The sequence below is a fragment of the Clavispora lusitaniae genome, assembly GCF_014636115.1.
Source record: "Clavispora lusitaniae strain FDAARGOS_655 chromosome Unknown tig00000038_pilon, whole genome shotgun sequence".
Lineage (NCBI taxonomy): Eukaryota > Fungi > Ascomycota > Pichiomycetes > Serinales > Metschnikowiaceae > Clavispora > Clavispora lusitaniae.
The window spans coordinates 2012020-2026540 of record NW_027093976.1 but is presented as its reverse complement, the minus strand read 5'-3'; the positions used below and the strand labels follow the sequence as shown (position 1 = coordinate 2026540).

General features: G+C 43.6%; 9 protein-coding genes across 9 annotated transcripts; 2 read left to right on the top strand and 7 right to left on the bottom strand. All coding sequences in view use genetic code 12, as the record gives it.

Moving 5' to 3' along the window:
• Positions 1-22: 22 nt before the first annotated feature.
• On the bottom strand, positions 23-1570 carry GIT4 (Glycerophosphocholine permease GIT4; the record flags this gene model as incomplete). Its single annotated transcript, XM_002617805.2, has 1 exon — positions 23-1570. One exon carries the CDS (start codon positions 1568-1570, stop codon positions 23-25), a length of 1548 nt encoding a protein of 515 aa, XP_002617851.2.
• A 1171-nt stretch (positions 1571-2741) lies between these two features.
• Positions 2742-3806, bottom strand: URA4 (dihydroorotase; the record flags this gene model as incomplete). Its single annotated transcript, XM_002617806.1, has 1 exon — positions 2742-3806. The coding sequence occupies one exon, from the start codon at positions 3804-3806 to the stop codon at positions 2742-2744; it is 1065 nt and encodes a 354-aa protein (XP_002617852.1).
• A 362-nt stretch (positions 3807-4168) lies between these two features.
• FOB63_002046 (uncharacterized protein) lies at positions 4169-4729 on the bottom strand (the record flags this gene model as incomplete). The annotated part of the gene is made up of 1 exon (XM_002617807.2): positions 4169-4729. One exon carries the CDS (start codon positions 4727-4729, stop codon positions 4169-4171), a length of 561 nt encoding a protein of 186 aa, XP_002617853.2.
• A 446-nt stretch (positions 4730-5175) lies between these two features.
• Positions 5176-5607, top strand: DIB1 (U4/U6-U5 snRNP complex subunit; the record flags this gene model as incomplete). The annotated part of the gene is made up of 1 exon (XM_002617808.1): positions 5176-5607. The coding sequence occupies one exon, from the start codon at positions 5176-5178 to the stop codon at positions 5605-5607; it is 432 nt and encodes a 143-aa protein (XP_002617854.1).
• Positions 5608-5725: 118 nt separating this feature from the next.
• On the bottom strand, positions 5726-6418 carry TFS1 (Tfs1p; the record flags this gene model as incomplete). The annotated part of the gene is made up of 1 exon (XM_002617809.1): positions 5726-6418. The coding sequence occupies one exon, from the start codon at positions 6416-6418 to the stop codon at positions 5726-5728; it is 693 nt and encodes a 230-aa protein (XP_002617855.1).
• A 784-nt stretch (positions 6419-7202) lies between these two features.
• Positions 7203-8024, bottom strand: HAP5 (Hap5p; the record flags this gene model as incomplete). The annotated part of the gene is made up of 1 exon (XM_002617810.1): positions 7203-8024. The coding sequence occupies one exon, from the start codon at positions 8022-8024 to the stop codon at positions 7203-7205; it is 822 nt and encodes a 273-aa protein (XP_002617856.1).
• A 700-nt stretch (positions 8025-8724) lies between these two features.
• Positions 8725-11058, bottom strand: PMT6 (dolichyl-phosphate-mannose-protein mannosyltransferase; the record flags this gene model as incomplete). Its single annotated transcript, XM_002617811.1, has 1 exon — positions 8725-11058. One exon carries the CDS (start codon positions 11056-11058, stop codon positions 8725-8727), a length of 2334 nt encoding a protein of 777 aa, XP_002617857.1.
• Positions 11059-11474: 416 nt separating this feature from the next.
• Positions 11475-12311, bottom strand: FOB63_002041 (uncharacterized protein; the record flags this gene model as incomplete). Its single annotated transcript, XM_002617812.1, has 1 exon — positions 11475-12311. The coding sequence occupies one exon, from the start codon at positions 12309-12311 to the stop codon at positions 11475-11477; it is 837 nt and encodes a 278-aa protein (XP_002617858.1).
• Positions 12312-12932: 621 nt separating this feature from the next.
• On the top strand, positions 12933-14489 carry FOB63_002040 (SNG1 family protein; the record flags this gene model as incomplete). The annotated part of the gene is made up of 1 exon (XM_002617813.2): positions 12933-14489. One exon carries the CDS (start codon positions 12933-12935, stop codon positions 14487-14489), a length of 1557 nt encoding a protein of 518 aa, XP_002617859.2.
• Positions 14490-14521: the final 32 nt, after the last annotated feature.

Here is a 14521-nt window from a genome sequence, read left to right as displayed (position 1 = left end):
ATAAACAGAAAGATTTGTGTACCTAGACAGAGTAGGTATCCACTTTAGCCTCGCTCCGTTTCTGGTCAAATTCGGTGCTTTCACTTTCAACATATTCAGAGACTGTTCCATTACCCATATTGCTGATATCGAATCCATGGGATTTCAAGTAGTTCACGTAGGCAACATCCTCCTTGTTGATAGCCTCCTGATCAACCGAAGGTACAAAGAAAACAGTCAATATTGCTGAAAAGAGACACAATGCAGACGAGATATAAAAAGCAGTTTGAATGCCCTTGTCACCCTTATACCTTCTAAGAATAATGGGGAAAATATAGGTGCCAACAAAGGCGCCAACCTTACCCGTAGCAGCAGCAATACCATAGTACTGGCCTCTGATTGGAGTCGCTGAAGTTTTCGCAGCCAAAATACCCACATTATTACCTGGACCGAATTCTCCAAGGGTGGTGAAAATACCAAAGACAACAACAAACGCAGCAATGTGATGCTTTAAATGTGAATAACCAGCAGTCATTCCAAACCCAACTATAGCTTGACAAGTAAGGCCAACAGCAAGAGTGAGTCTGGGACCGAAGAAATCGGTACAATATCCTCCGAGGAATGTTCCTGGAATATAGAACAAGTTGAAAACCACATTCCAACCCCAACTTTTGTAGATATCACTATCAGGCAAAATGACAGAAAGAATATATGATGAATAAAGGGAGAATGAATAAGCCGAGAAATCGTAAATAAACCAAATGATAGACACCACGATCAATCTAAACCAGTAGAACTTGATTGTGAGCCAAAATGGGAAATTAGTGACGGTCTTCATATTAAGTTTTTCGTAGGCTTCGGAGTTGGTCATTTTTCTTCTCATGAAAAACAACGAGATTGGAGGAATGGCACCAAGAGCCAAAGTCAATCTCCAAACAACAGTCAAATGTCTTTCAGAAAAGATCCATAACAAAACCAATGGGACAAATGAGGAAATGACAAATCCAAGATCGATGCACGAGTTGGTGAACCAGCAAAAGTATCTGTTTCTGTGGCCAGATGGCAATTGGTTAGCAAATTCGGAGGCAATGACAGATGAAGTAGGGTATTCGGCACCAATGGCAATACCCAAAAAGAATCTACATGTGGTGACGGCAGCAAAAGTGCCTTCTGGAGTTTTGCCCCAGGTTGCAACAGCACAGAGAAGGGCAAAGAAAATAAGTGCCACATTCGCCACCAACATGCCGCCTTTTCTGGCATAGTGATCCGAGATGTATCCAAACGACAATTGGCCAATAACAGTTCCAGCAAAAGCAATGGCTGCGATGTTGGAGATAGCATTGGAATGGGTATACTTCTCTTTGTAAAGAAGAGACAAACAGGTTGTGACCGTTCCGATAGAGTTATTGACATAGCCATCGGAGAACAAACCAGCGCCAGAAATGAATGCCGGCCATAAATTCTTCATTTGCACTTTGCGAACGGCCTTTTCGTCTTCAGTTTCTTCAACTGTTTTTTTGTTCAATGTGATCTCATCAGGGAATCGTTTGTACCAAGACGTGAACGACCGCGGCAAATCTCTGGAAGACATTTTTATGTGAGAGACGTTTGAAAATTGGATGGAAGTCCATCATTTCGAAAGTGGGTGTAGCGTATATATACCTACATTTACTTATCTGGGAAGGATTATTAACGGAGATGCATGTAGCCCTTGGGCTTGCCGTATGACAATCTGCAGTACCGCATAATCCTGTGCATGTGTGCGGCTTCGTGGATGGATTATCTAAAAAGACTCGAGAAGGATTAGGTTGTGTCGTGGCTTACACACTGATAACATTCGTAATGAGACAAATACGATTAAAGGTTAGAAAAATGGTTGGTTTTTCTCCCTTTTACCTAGGTGATTGCGTAGCGTTTAAAACTTCGCCTCGAATTGAAAGGTGTCAACGTGGGCAGGCAGCTATAAATCAGTGTCAAACTTGCAGGGAAAACAGCCCTCCATGCAGCAAGAAGGGTAAGTGTTCACGTTTTCTAGTGAGATCCCCCATTTATTATTCGAAAATCTTTCCACCTGCCTGCCACACGTGGCGTATTATTTCATATAAGAGCTGTACGTCTTCGTTTAAACGAGTCCTGCTTCGGAAAGAGTCCATTTGACGTACTGGTCAATATGTAGTATAGCCTAATGAAGAAATTAAAAGTCACACTTCACGAGGACGAGGGGAAAAAAGTCACATTTGTAGTTTACTCGGAACAAATTCTAGGAGACATCTTCCCGATAACTGATAAGAATAAGAGCCATACTTTTGCGCAGCGTCCAGATTATAGGAAAAATAACTGATAAGGGAAATTCCGGGCAACCAAATCGCGGACCCCGAATTTCGTCCTACACAACGGTATTAATGCACCCTGCATGTCTATAACCATCTTCTCGTATTACCAGAGGGATTCCTTTATTGTTGCGAGATAAAGTGGAAGAGTCGAGAAAGAAGGAAAGTGCAAAAAAAAAAAAAAAGGCCGTGTTTCTTGGTTCTTACGTACTTTGTGGTCCATAAAGCAAATTATGCAGTAGGAGTAAAAAATACCATGTGAAATTACCACATTTAACAGTAACAGCTCACACCCCACGCGCTTTCTAGAAACGTCTTGTGTCTGCCACTTACAATCCTCACTGTGAAGAGCATTTACTTTCGCGCTTGATGTTCTTAATGACACTGATTCTAGTATTTTGCGTGTATGCTAAAATCCGGCTCTAACGCCGCCTATCTCCATTCTACCATGTACTTGAGTTTGTCACCTGCCCTAAAAGGGACAACTTTCAAAGTATCATTGCCAATAATTTCTGGAACAACATTTTCTCTCTGGACTAAAAAGGCACGGTCCTTGCAGACAACATCCTCTTCAGATATTCCGTAGTAGTCCCTGCCATGCTCACTGACAAACTTCACGAGATTTTCCAATTTGCCTGCCGCATCAAAAATTTCCGCGAGGTAAGCAATTGCATGGGACTGAGTGTAGACTCCTGCACAAACCCCCACATGTTTCGCCTTGCTTTCCAATGGATGAGGAGCCGAGTCAGAACCGAAAAAGAAGTAGCGTTCTCCTTCAGTGGCCGCGCTGACCAAAGCCCTCATGTCTTCCGGTAGTTTTGCTACTGGCTTGCAAAAGTTAATTGGGTTTCCCGCCCATGAATCAATGGTAAGAGAAAGATGGTGCGCGGTAATAGTAGCGGCAACCTTGGAGGCTGGGTTTTCTTTATGGATTTGTCTGATTGTATCAACTGCTTTCTTTGTTGTACAGTGCTCCAAAATGATTTTTAAGTTGGGGAAATCTTGCGACAACTTCACCAAGGCTGGTAGGAACAAAGGTTCGGCATTAAGGACATGAATATCCTCACCTTTAGCTGGAGGGCGTTCTCCATGGAGATTGAGAACCAAATTGTTCTCCTCTAGTGCCTTGAAAATAGGGTAGAACGAACTGAAGTCGTTTGGATCAACTCCAGCAGCAGAATTAGTAGTCACACCAGCGGGATAGCATTTTACACCATGAATTGCGCCCTGCTTAGCAGCAGTGTGAATGAGCTCTGGAGTCAAGTCCTTGGACAAATAGAAACTCATCAAGAATGTTGTTTTGGGTGCGAGTTCTTGAAGTTTCTTCTTATAGTCAACTACTCGGTCCAAAGTCACAATGGGAGGAACCAAATTGGGCATCACATACGCCACAGAAACACCCCCTTCTCTGACTGTAGGAGTGATAAGTTCCATCATTTTCCCATCACGAAGATGGACGTGCATGTCTGCGGTGATCCCGAGCTCGATTTCAGTCATGGGTGTCTGTATCTTCGAAAACTGGGGTTTCGACCAAAAAATTTTTGGACCCCACTCAGAGTTTGGTCACGTGCACAAATAACGTGGAAGAGTTCATTCTGGACCTTGGGCACATATGCTTGTCGTTTCCCCCGTATCATTGTCTACCAAGTGTGCTGTGTGTATAATCTCTTTACTGTTGGTTCGTTCGGCGATCTTGTCAATAACTGCGTAAATGTCATCTGGTTTGTATTTCCAGTGAAGCTGTTCCACTTGATGTGGTCGCGGCGGAATCCAGATAGTGATCACAGCATAAGGAGATTGAACGCAAATGGAAACCCCAACAAGAGGAACTGTATGTTAGTCTATATACTCTCTTTCCCTTAACCACTTTGCTTCAATTTTGTCAGGTCTGTATACGTACTGCTCATGTCTGCCGGATAATAGAGTTCGTCCTTCAATAGAAGGTGTGCGACAGAATCAAAAAAGGGCACGGCGCAACCAATATCCGCTCTCAAAGTAATACAGTCGCCATGTTCAAGAAGCGGACTTGAGGCTAAAGGCTCAATTCCCATCCGCATTATATGGGTAGAGAGAACTTTTCCCTCGTTCGCAGCTGTTTGAAGTGTACGGTGGATATCTTTCATTTTAATCTCAAGCTGGCCCGCCGTTTCAATTAATTCCTCCATTCTTCCACCTTTTTCGTCCTCAAACCATAACCACCACTTGAAGTAAAGAACGTGCACTTTGCTTTTATATCTGTCCCTGTATAAGAGATATTTGTAGATTAAGCAGTCTTCATGTGTGTGAAAGAGAGTTCTGGCCGCTGGCGCTTCGAAACAAATATATTCATCCTCGTCATCGTGCAACGAGTGGCCCATGAGCATATTCAAGCGATCTCGTACTTTAAGGATACTTGTGGATCTGGAAAGTGGTCGGGTCATGAAGGTGTCAGGCATGGGGGGGTTTTGATCTCTTTGTGAATGGGTGCAAATGTAACGCGAAAGTACCGAGAACTTATCAATTCTTTTGAGGTCATTTCCACTCAGAGAAAAGCTTTGGAAGAGATTACCCTTCGTCAAAATGGTTTCCAGTCTTCGTGATTGAATTGCGATTAAGTCCTCGCAAATTTGATCAAAGCACATTCAAGCTTCATTTCTTACTCCACCTTCATTCTCTACACTAGTTACTTATTTCTTGATGAACTTTATGGTTCTACAACGTAGGCTTTTAATATTGTGTACTTATATTATTTTTCGTCATTTCGGTATGGCATCTTGACGAAAAGTCATATATTGTGCTCGAAATCACTTACTATGTTTCCTTTTTTCCTACTCTTCATCCCATCTACATTAAAAATTCTGGTTGTGTATACACACAAGTCCTCATCATGAGTTCCATCTTTCTTCCCCATCTTAAAACAGGCTGGCATGTGGACCAGGCGATTTTGTCTGAAGAGGACAGACTAGTCATCATCCGTTTCGGAAGAGACTATGATCGTCTGTGCATGATCATGGATGAAATCTTGTACGGCATTGCTGAAAAAGTCAAGAACTTTGCTGCCATATATGTATGCGATATTGAGCAAGTACCGGATTTCAATCAGATGTACGAGCTCGAAGATCCTTGTACGGTGATGTTTTTCTACCGTAACAAGCACATGATGTGTGATTTCGGAACAGGCAACAACAACAAGTTGAACTTCCTTATTGACAGTAAACAGGAAATGATCGATATCATAGAGACCATTTATCGGGGAGCCATAAAGGGGAAAGGTTTAGTGGTGAGTCCTAAGGACTACAGTTCAGCCCGAACAAAGTAGACTACAAAGAATATAAAAACATAATGTCATCAAAGTTCATTTCAAAACTCCTAGTTGGCTATCGAATCTCGTACACCAAGCCCGCATTCTACAATTGGTCCTGCTTCAAGCTTGAAAGTTACTCCTGAACCTCATTCTGAGCATAGAAGAAGTTGACAGCTAACAACTTCGAATCGCCTCCGTGCTTTTTAATCCAGTCTCTCACTCCCGATCCTGGTGTGCCCGTTCCCCAATTGGGTCTGTCTGAAGGCGCCACCAAGTTGGCACGAGGATCTTGTTTATATAACAAAAAGACATAGCGGTGCTTGCCTGTCTTTGGTGGTGGTCCGGGTCCAACATAAGGCAAGACTTCCTTTCCTTTCGACAAGTCTAAAACTGTCGACAATGAGTCCCCAGAGCCGGAATTGTTAGGGTTCAAAGACAAGTCCGAGAGAATCCAGTGGCAGAATTCCGACCACTTGTGGTCCGTATTGGAGGGTGCGTCTGGGTCGGTTAACACCAACGTAAAACGGTCATCTGTCTCCACCAGCATCTCCTCCTCCTGGTTGGGCGAATTGAGGGTGAATTGGATGGTTGGCACATGCTGGGTGTCCTTGACTTTCAAAGTGTTCCCCATTGTTACATGACGTTCGGGGGAGTATTCAATGGTGAGAAGACCTTGTGTGTCAAACTTGTCAACCACATCAGGGATAATTTTGTGCTTGGAGTAGGCGTCATCCAACAGTTGGGAAATGGTCATTAAATTCATTGTAGAGCGCCGAAATATGGGTAGACGCGATAAACGGGGGGCGGCTCTATATATAGCAAACATGAATCCGCTTGCTATAGGAGTCGATATTATATGGCGAGCCTAGCTCTTAAGGCCTTTTATAGCGCTCGGTGTGCACTTAACCCGCAAATTGGGGTTCCGATAAGGTCCGAAATCGGAAGGGCCACAGTTCAGCTTTTCATTCCAAGATTGAAATACAGCGGACCACGAACGTATTATCAGGTCTCAGCCCAGAAGACTGACTAGTACGAGACAGAAAACGGATGGAGTGCTTTCCATTGTAAGCGCATCACAGTGTGCACCCGTGCATCCCTAAATAGGGCCATTATACCCCAACTTAGACTGATTAAAATTAGTATGCCAGATTCAGGCCGAGCTCCCATGGTAAAATTAAGCACTGTTTTCTTTACGTCAATTGCAACCATGTGGAGTGTTTTCTCGGCTCCTTTTGCTTCGTATGGCGCTAAGCCGGTAGAATTACGAAATACATGTTACCGCACTCAATACAAGTAGCACTGTTTAATGCCCACGTGAAAGTACATCAGTTCGTTCATTACCAAAATCAATATTCAAACTATCTTGATCACCTATCAGTACACGCTGTGCATAACTATCGCCTTGACTCGTGAGCATTGTGGGAAATACTTATGAATGCAAGAGAGGCTAGTATCAAACCAGCATTCTCGATCTTAGTCGTCGCTTACCACGTATTCCGAGCCATATTTGCGGCAGTGTCCTCATGAATCATGAGGTATGCAATCTATTATCTTCATCGGAGAAGGGCTCTGGACCTCCCATATCCGTCGTCGCTAGAATCTCTTCGTAGCTAATAATTGTTTTCATACGTTGCGTAGCCATCAAATTCATACCTTTTTCCATCCTTCTTCTCGCTCATCACATCCTGCGACTCTTCCTTCACCGGTTCTTCTCGCCTTTCAAGAGGCAGGCGGTCTGCATTTGGCACCGACTCCGGTGGCCCTTGTGTAGTCTGTGGCCCGCGAAGATGCATTGCAGGTTGATGGAGGAGATGCTGAGGCGTATTTACATAGCTGCCAGAGCGCAGGCCCGGATAAGGTTTTTTGGGCTTTTCTTCTTCGCGCGGCACCACGTCGATCAAAAAGTCAAACATATCACTCTTTGTCAACGCTGCAGCAATATCAGATTTCTGGAGTGTGCGCCGCTTGTTCTCTTCGGCGTGGATCCATGCCCGCATCGTCAACTCCGTGATGAAAACATCACAGCCTTTCGCAAACAATATCGGCGCCTCCGCACTGATCATTCGAACATCTTCGTCTGTCTTCATTACTTTTTTGATGCGTGCCAACGGTAACTGGTGATTCTTGAAATCGTGTTCGTCGTGTTCAATCGAGTTGATGGTTTCTTGCCAGTATTGCATCATCATATCTCTGTTTTTGCCCACAAGGCCCTGACCCACATTACTAAACACCCCGCCCGCTTGGTTCTGTTGTTGTGCCACAGCGGCATCTGCGGCCGCCTGTGCCGCTAGAAGTTCTTCTTCATCAACCACCGGATGGTGTGGGGGGCTGGGCCGGCGCGGCTCAGGCGCATACTGTTGCGCGCCGTTGTGACCAGGGGCATTCAAATGCGGCAATTCCTCATCGTCCAAATACGCTCCGTTGTATTCCATAATAAGGTTAGAAATGTGATGATCTCGGTTGGAAGCGGTGATGGGGTTGAGAGTTTATTTGAGTTACAGCGTCCAAAGTTATGCGCTGCACACAAATGTGTCCCGATATACTATAAGAAAACAAGCTTTTCTTTCGAAACAGTAAACTTGATCTGGGAAATGAAATGGGATCAAGAGTTTGTAGTTGCGGTTACTTGGAATATATCATTGAAAAGATGAGTGCGAATCGGCGATGTGTGCAGGTGCTGTCGCCGAGGCCGAACGATGGTCGGGGCTCGTAACACGCGGGGCTCTGACTCTTCAACATCCTGAACTTCGTGAATGGAAGTGGTTCGTACAAACATCACAAAGAAAGGTGTGTATTACTAATGTGTGCTTTCTGCTGTCATCTCTTCGTCTTGAGTGGTATCAACAATTGTGAGACGATTGATCTTTACACACATAGATTTAGTCCATTGAAGATTTAGAGTAAATATGCACGCTAGACATGCAAAGTACTCGAATAACCTTTAGTTTCCGAATGCTCTGCATTAGCAACTTTGGTTACAAATTGTACAATTTAGTATCGGAAAGATATTGAAATGTGTTGTTTATTGGGCGACATTGACGTATACTAGGTCACCCTACTTTTTGGATCCTATGCTAAGTGACTGAAAACGCTCGCCTATCATGGCTCGTTAGAAATTCCATTTTTATTCGCCTAGTACACTTGCCATGTTCTCAAAAGACTGAGATGCTTGTACTGTTCCAAGGGACCGGTCATTCCCCAACAAAAGTCTTTGTAGTATAGGAAGCTGCCGATAATTCCCACGTAAGTAACCAAGTAAATCACATACTTCAAGTACTTATTTGCTCTTCTCGCAACCAAGTACTCCATAAAAAAACCTGCAACAAATATGGCAAAGTATAAAGCTGGCACATAATGATGCAAGTAAGTGACACGGCCCATTGCGATAAATGGCCAATAATGCAACACCCATCCTAGGAGAGGCAAGATTCCCGCAGACAAAAGGAAGTTCCATTCAGGACCAGTGACATTCAAGTTAATCGCCTGTCTTTGTCCTTGAATAAAGATAAATCCAATGAGCAAACATACCAATGGAATACATACTGTCGTAAAGTATGTTACAAAAATGTTGCCCATGAGCAAATATCTGTAACCACTAAGCGACCAGGCATTCATTCGCAAACCTTTTCTCAAAATAGGCCATTCCCACCATTGTGATTCCAATTTGTCATAATGGTCAGGGTCTGGCACCAACGCGTTATTGGACGCCATCATGCCGTAGTTGATGAGAATGAACTCCTTCCAGAACCTTGGTTTTGGTGCCACATATTGATCCTTAGGCATTTCTAGCTTATCATTCACATGGTCCTCAATATTCCACCAGGAACTCTTGTCTTGTGCAAGAAATGTATTTTTGCAAATCACTTCACCTTGCTGGAAACCCCAAGCTGGATAAGCGTAGCCTGTGGTGGCCAAGTAGCAGCCAAGAACTTTGTGTCTCAATCTGAAGTTGGAAGAGATCGGATGGAGAAGTTCAGGGTCCTCATCTGCAAAAGCTGGCAGAGGTGATTCATATTGCGCTTCTATCTCCACCACCCAATCATCCTTATCGTCTGGAATGTCAACGCCACCATAGCAACTAACTTCGTAGTGCCCTGTCAGAATATGGGCAGGGATAGAATGTGAGTGAAGGAAACATCCCGTCACTGCATGCCGTAATCTTATTGTGTCACCATCTTTTACAAGAGTCTCGAAATCGCTGACAAAATCCAGTTGCTTTTCCTCATCCTCAAGGGTTGCGAATTTTTTTTCGGTCAATGAAGTTTGTAAATCAAACTCAATTAAGAATTCGTTATTGTTATCTTTATAGCCGTATGTGGTCACTTGCTGTTGTTGTGATCCCTCTGGATACCGATGATTATGCGAATGAAGCAAATTTGGAGACAAGCCTTGAGATCTCAATGTGACCAAAGAGCCATAAGCTGCTGAGCGTGGGCCATACCTAATTGTATTTCCTTCTAAAGTAGCTTGAAGGAGTGTGGATATCGAACCATCACCAGGGCCTGATCTGTTCAAGACAGCAAAGTGTATCTTGAATGATACGACGTAAATCACAAATGGAATAACAATTAGCGAAATGATTCTGCTAAGCCAGTGCTGTAAGTATTTTGGCCAAGACAATTTCAATACCAGGCTTTCTGACTCCACTGTTGTTTGATAATAGCGAATTAACAAATCATAGATGATGTAGAGTCCAACTAGAACGGTTACAAACAACCCAACCCATTTGACAGAACACACACAACCGATGGATACACCGGTGTACATCAACCAGCCAAAACCCCTCATTGTGATGAGCTTATTACCGTTTCTGAGAGAATGTATTTTGATGAGTCCAAAAAAAGTTGACACGGTGAAGAAAAGGAGCATAGAATCTAGAAGAATGAACCGGGATAAAGTTAAGGATAACATCTCTAAAGCCACCAGAAGCGAAATGAACCAGACAGTGAGTTGGCTCATTCCCAATTCTCTTGCCGTGAAGTAAGCCAATGGCGTGCAAAGAATGCCAAAAGCGCAATTGAACTTTCTCATGAACATGATACTTTCCCGCAGAGGAAATTCAAGGCCACTCTCAAAAGAGAAAGAACCATCATATCCAGCTAGATATCCCGAGAGTGCAACCAATAACTTTCCCAATGGTGGGTGCACATCGAAATAGAACTCATGTTGTAAGTAATGAGATCCAAACTTACCAAAATGAGCTTCATCCCAAACAACTTTGTCATGTAGCGAAATCTTATATAGCCTAACAAACGCGGCGATGCTTGTAAGGATTGCTGGGTTGATGTAGCTTTCCCAAAGACCATCGCGGTGAGAAGATGGTCTTCTGTCATCGAGCGAGAGGGACAGTGTCTGCTCAATGATTCTTCCCAATTCATCTTCCGATGAAACAGGTAATTGCTTACGCCGCGAAGCTGTGGTCAGGAACTGCGCCGATCCGGAACTGACGGAGTTGGGCTGGGCCATGGCAATGTGAGAAATGCCGAACTTTGTGCGAAAGCTTAGTGGAAAAACTCAGGTTCAATGTGGGGCGCGAACTAGTGGCACGTAGCCCAGAAACTCTAAAACAAAAACATTAAATATTCAACTGGAAATATGCCACCGTATTTGCTGAGATAGCAATATCTTAGGCCGAATCAAATGTTTGTATGGTTTGTATCAATTGATATAGCAGGTTTTCACGGTAGGTTTCGACACAGGTCTATGAGAGATCAAAAACTGTCGTTCTAGCAAATGTATATGGACGTGTTGGTGTGACATGGCCGGTTGTACTTAATGGAATTTGATGCTACGTTCTCGAGCTACAGGGAACATAACTTCGTCTGGAGAGTCTAAAAAATCTATTTCCAAGCCTAAAATTTTCTTCAGATATAATCCTTGGACTAATATTCTCCGTTGATAACCGTGACGGCGGAACCTCTAACTGAAATCTCTTTGTCGCAAGTGACCTTGATTCTGCCTTCTCTGTTCAATACTGTGCCCTGTCTCAAATAAACAACGCCGTTAAATCCTTTTTTATCCCTGAGATACGCTCCAGTGGCACCGGATCCAGATCCACACACTGGATCTTCTTTAATGCCAACTAGTGGGGCAAATGTACGTGTTTCAAAAGTATGCTGTTCGGCGTGCCTTCCCAAAACCTGAAAGCCAGTAATACCCATCTTTTCTGATAGTGCTGATAGAGCAGCAAAATCTGGTGTCAACCCAATCACAACCTCAGCGTTCTCTAGCTCCACGACATACCACAAGGGACCTACATCATAACCGAATGCACCTAATAATCTGAATCCACCAAGGGCACAGCTAAGTTCTTCTAAATATTGTTCTTGGCCACCAATTGGCTTGGCATATGGCAAAACAAACAGAATCTCAACTTCCTCGGCTTCAGAAACTGAGAGGGTCACAAGCCCTGCACCGCATTCTTGAACGATTTTTCCGTTCTTGGGTTCGATCAACCCCGCTTCAAGTAAAGCATGGCATGTTCCAATAGTAGGGTGCCCGGCGAAAGGGAGCTCTTCCTGCAAGGCAAAAATCTGCACTTTGTAATCAGCCTCCGGGTGCGTGGGTTTCTGAACAAAAGTGGCTTCTGATAGATTTGTCCAGGCAGACATCAATGATTTCTCCAGATCTGGTATTTCTTCGGCATTGAAGAACACTGCCACAGGGTTCCCGCGATACTTTTGGGACGTAAATACGTCGACTTGCTTGAAAGTTGGCATGTGGTGTGTAAGTCTCTTTGATGATTAGCGAGGTAAACGGTGCTTGCGCGTCTGACTAATACAGGACCCTTTTGAAGACCGATAAGAATCACGACAAAAAGAAGGGATAGAAAAAAAAAGGAAACCAAAAAACTGAAGTTTCAACGAAATGCGTGACTGTTTGATAAGCGTCTAGATCGATTACAAATGTCAGTTCGTGAGTATATGGGGTAAGAGGAGGTAGTGTATTTATGTCCGTGTTAACGCCGCTAATGCGGTTTTAGGCGCCGGAAGCCGCATGGAAATCTTTATGCGGCTAATCTGAAGGCTCGGATAAAACGGCTTTGGGAGACATGGAGTCTGGCAACAACACAAACTTCGTATTGCCCAGCTGCTCTTTAATTTTAAAGCAGATCATCAAGCAACTCATCGGAAATCCCTTTAAAAAATTGAATAGAATAGCAAAAAGGAATCAACGGAAAAGTGAAACACAAAACCAAGGGCAAACGGCTTACCTCATGAGCCAGCAAGTGCAGGACAAAGACCTTTTCTGCACATCGGACCGGCCAGCCGAAACTTTCCTCTATATATCAGCATAAATATATATAGTGATAGCAAGAGACGATAGGACATCATCACCAAATGTCCGAATCCAAAACAACACAATATTCGGGTTCCGGTTCAGGATCTGGGATAGGTTCAGAGTCTCGCAATACTAGCTTCGACCATAGCCATGAAATCACTGATTTCCATGGACACGAAGAAGAAGATATGGGATTTCCAGAGCGTCAGCTAACGAGAACACAGTCTGTTATTCAAAGAGTTCAGACCAAACTTTCCTTTTTCAATGAAAAGCTAGAGTCTGAAAGATGGATGTTGGTACGCCGTTTCTTCTACATTTACCTTCTCATGGGGCTGTTAATGCTCTCTGTTTTCTCCATTTATTGGGGTTCAATGTATGGCCGTGAGAACCGAATGAAAAATCTACGGATGTTGGTCGTTATTGAGGATGACGAGACAGTCAATGGAATTCCTCCCGTCATTGGTGACCATGTGAGACAAATTTTGCAGCTGCCTTCGGCCCGTCACATGGGGAACTGGCTCATCCAGAACACTACAGAGTTTGAGCAAAAAGCTGCTGAGCACAACAACACGATTTTTCAAGAAATTCAACGCCAGATCCACCATCAGAACTATTGGTCATCGATTTACGTCAAGAAGAATGCGTCATCTGGATTGTACAATGCCATTGTTACCGGTGACACCAGTTATAATGTTTCCTTCAACTCTATTGTCTCGTTTTACGAGACGGGCAGAGACTTTATGGCCATGAACCAGTACGTTACGCCAACTGTACGAGAAATTGAAACGATGGTGACGCAGTCACAATCAGATGTAATGTCGAAACTATTACAAAATGCAAATCACTCTAAGGTTTTTTCCAATCCTGATGCTATTAAAGTTGCATCTACAGGGCTTGATTTCACTTTCATTGATGCACGCCCTTACTCAGATCCAGTTTTGGTTGCGCCTTCACAGGTTGGTTTAATCTATACGATCATCATTACGTTTTTCGCCTTCAATTTTTTCAGTGATATCCATAGACAAGTTCTGCTGATGGGCGTCAAGGTAGTGGATCTCATGCTTTACCGAGTTATTTCTACGATGATCACTTTTTTCTTTATGAGTCTCTTTTATTCTTTGGTTACGCTTGCCTTTCAAGTTGACTTCACCAAAGCGTTTGGCAAATCCGGCTTTCTCGTATACTGGATGACTAACTTCTTGACCATGTGGGCAGTGGGTGCTATGAATGAGGCGATGGGTATGATGTTTATTTTGATTTATCCTCCGTTGATGGGTTTTTGGATGTTGTTCTGGGTTATTCTCAATATTGCACCTACTTTCACCCCTTTGGCTCTCAGTCCGAAGGTTTATCGCTATGGGTATGCCATGCCCATCTACAACTCATATGAGATCACAAAGGTAATTTTCTTTGATACCTACAAGGGCCATATGGGTCGTAACTACGGTATTTTGGTAGTTAATGTGATCATAGCTACCATTCTATTATTGATTATGTTCAAGATCTTCGGTCAGACCATGGCTAAGAGGGCCAGGGCGGAGAGAGCAAAGATTGAGGAAGAGTGTCTCCAGAAGAACTGCAAGGATAGGGCTGCCAGCGTGGACTTTGAAAACTAGACGAAACATGCTTTCCTGAATCTAGTTCGTAT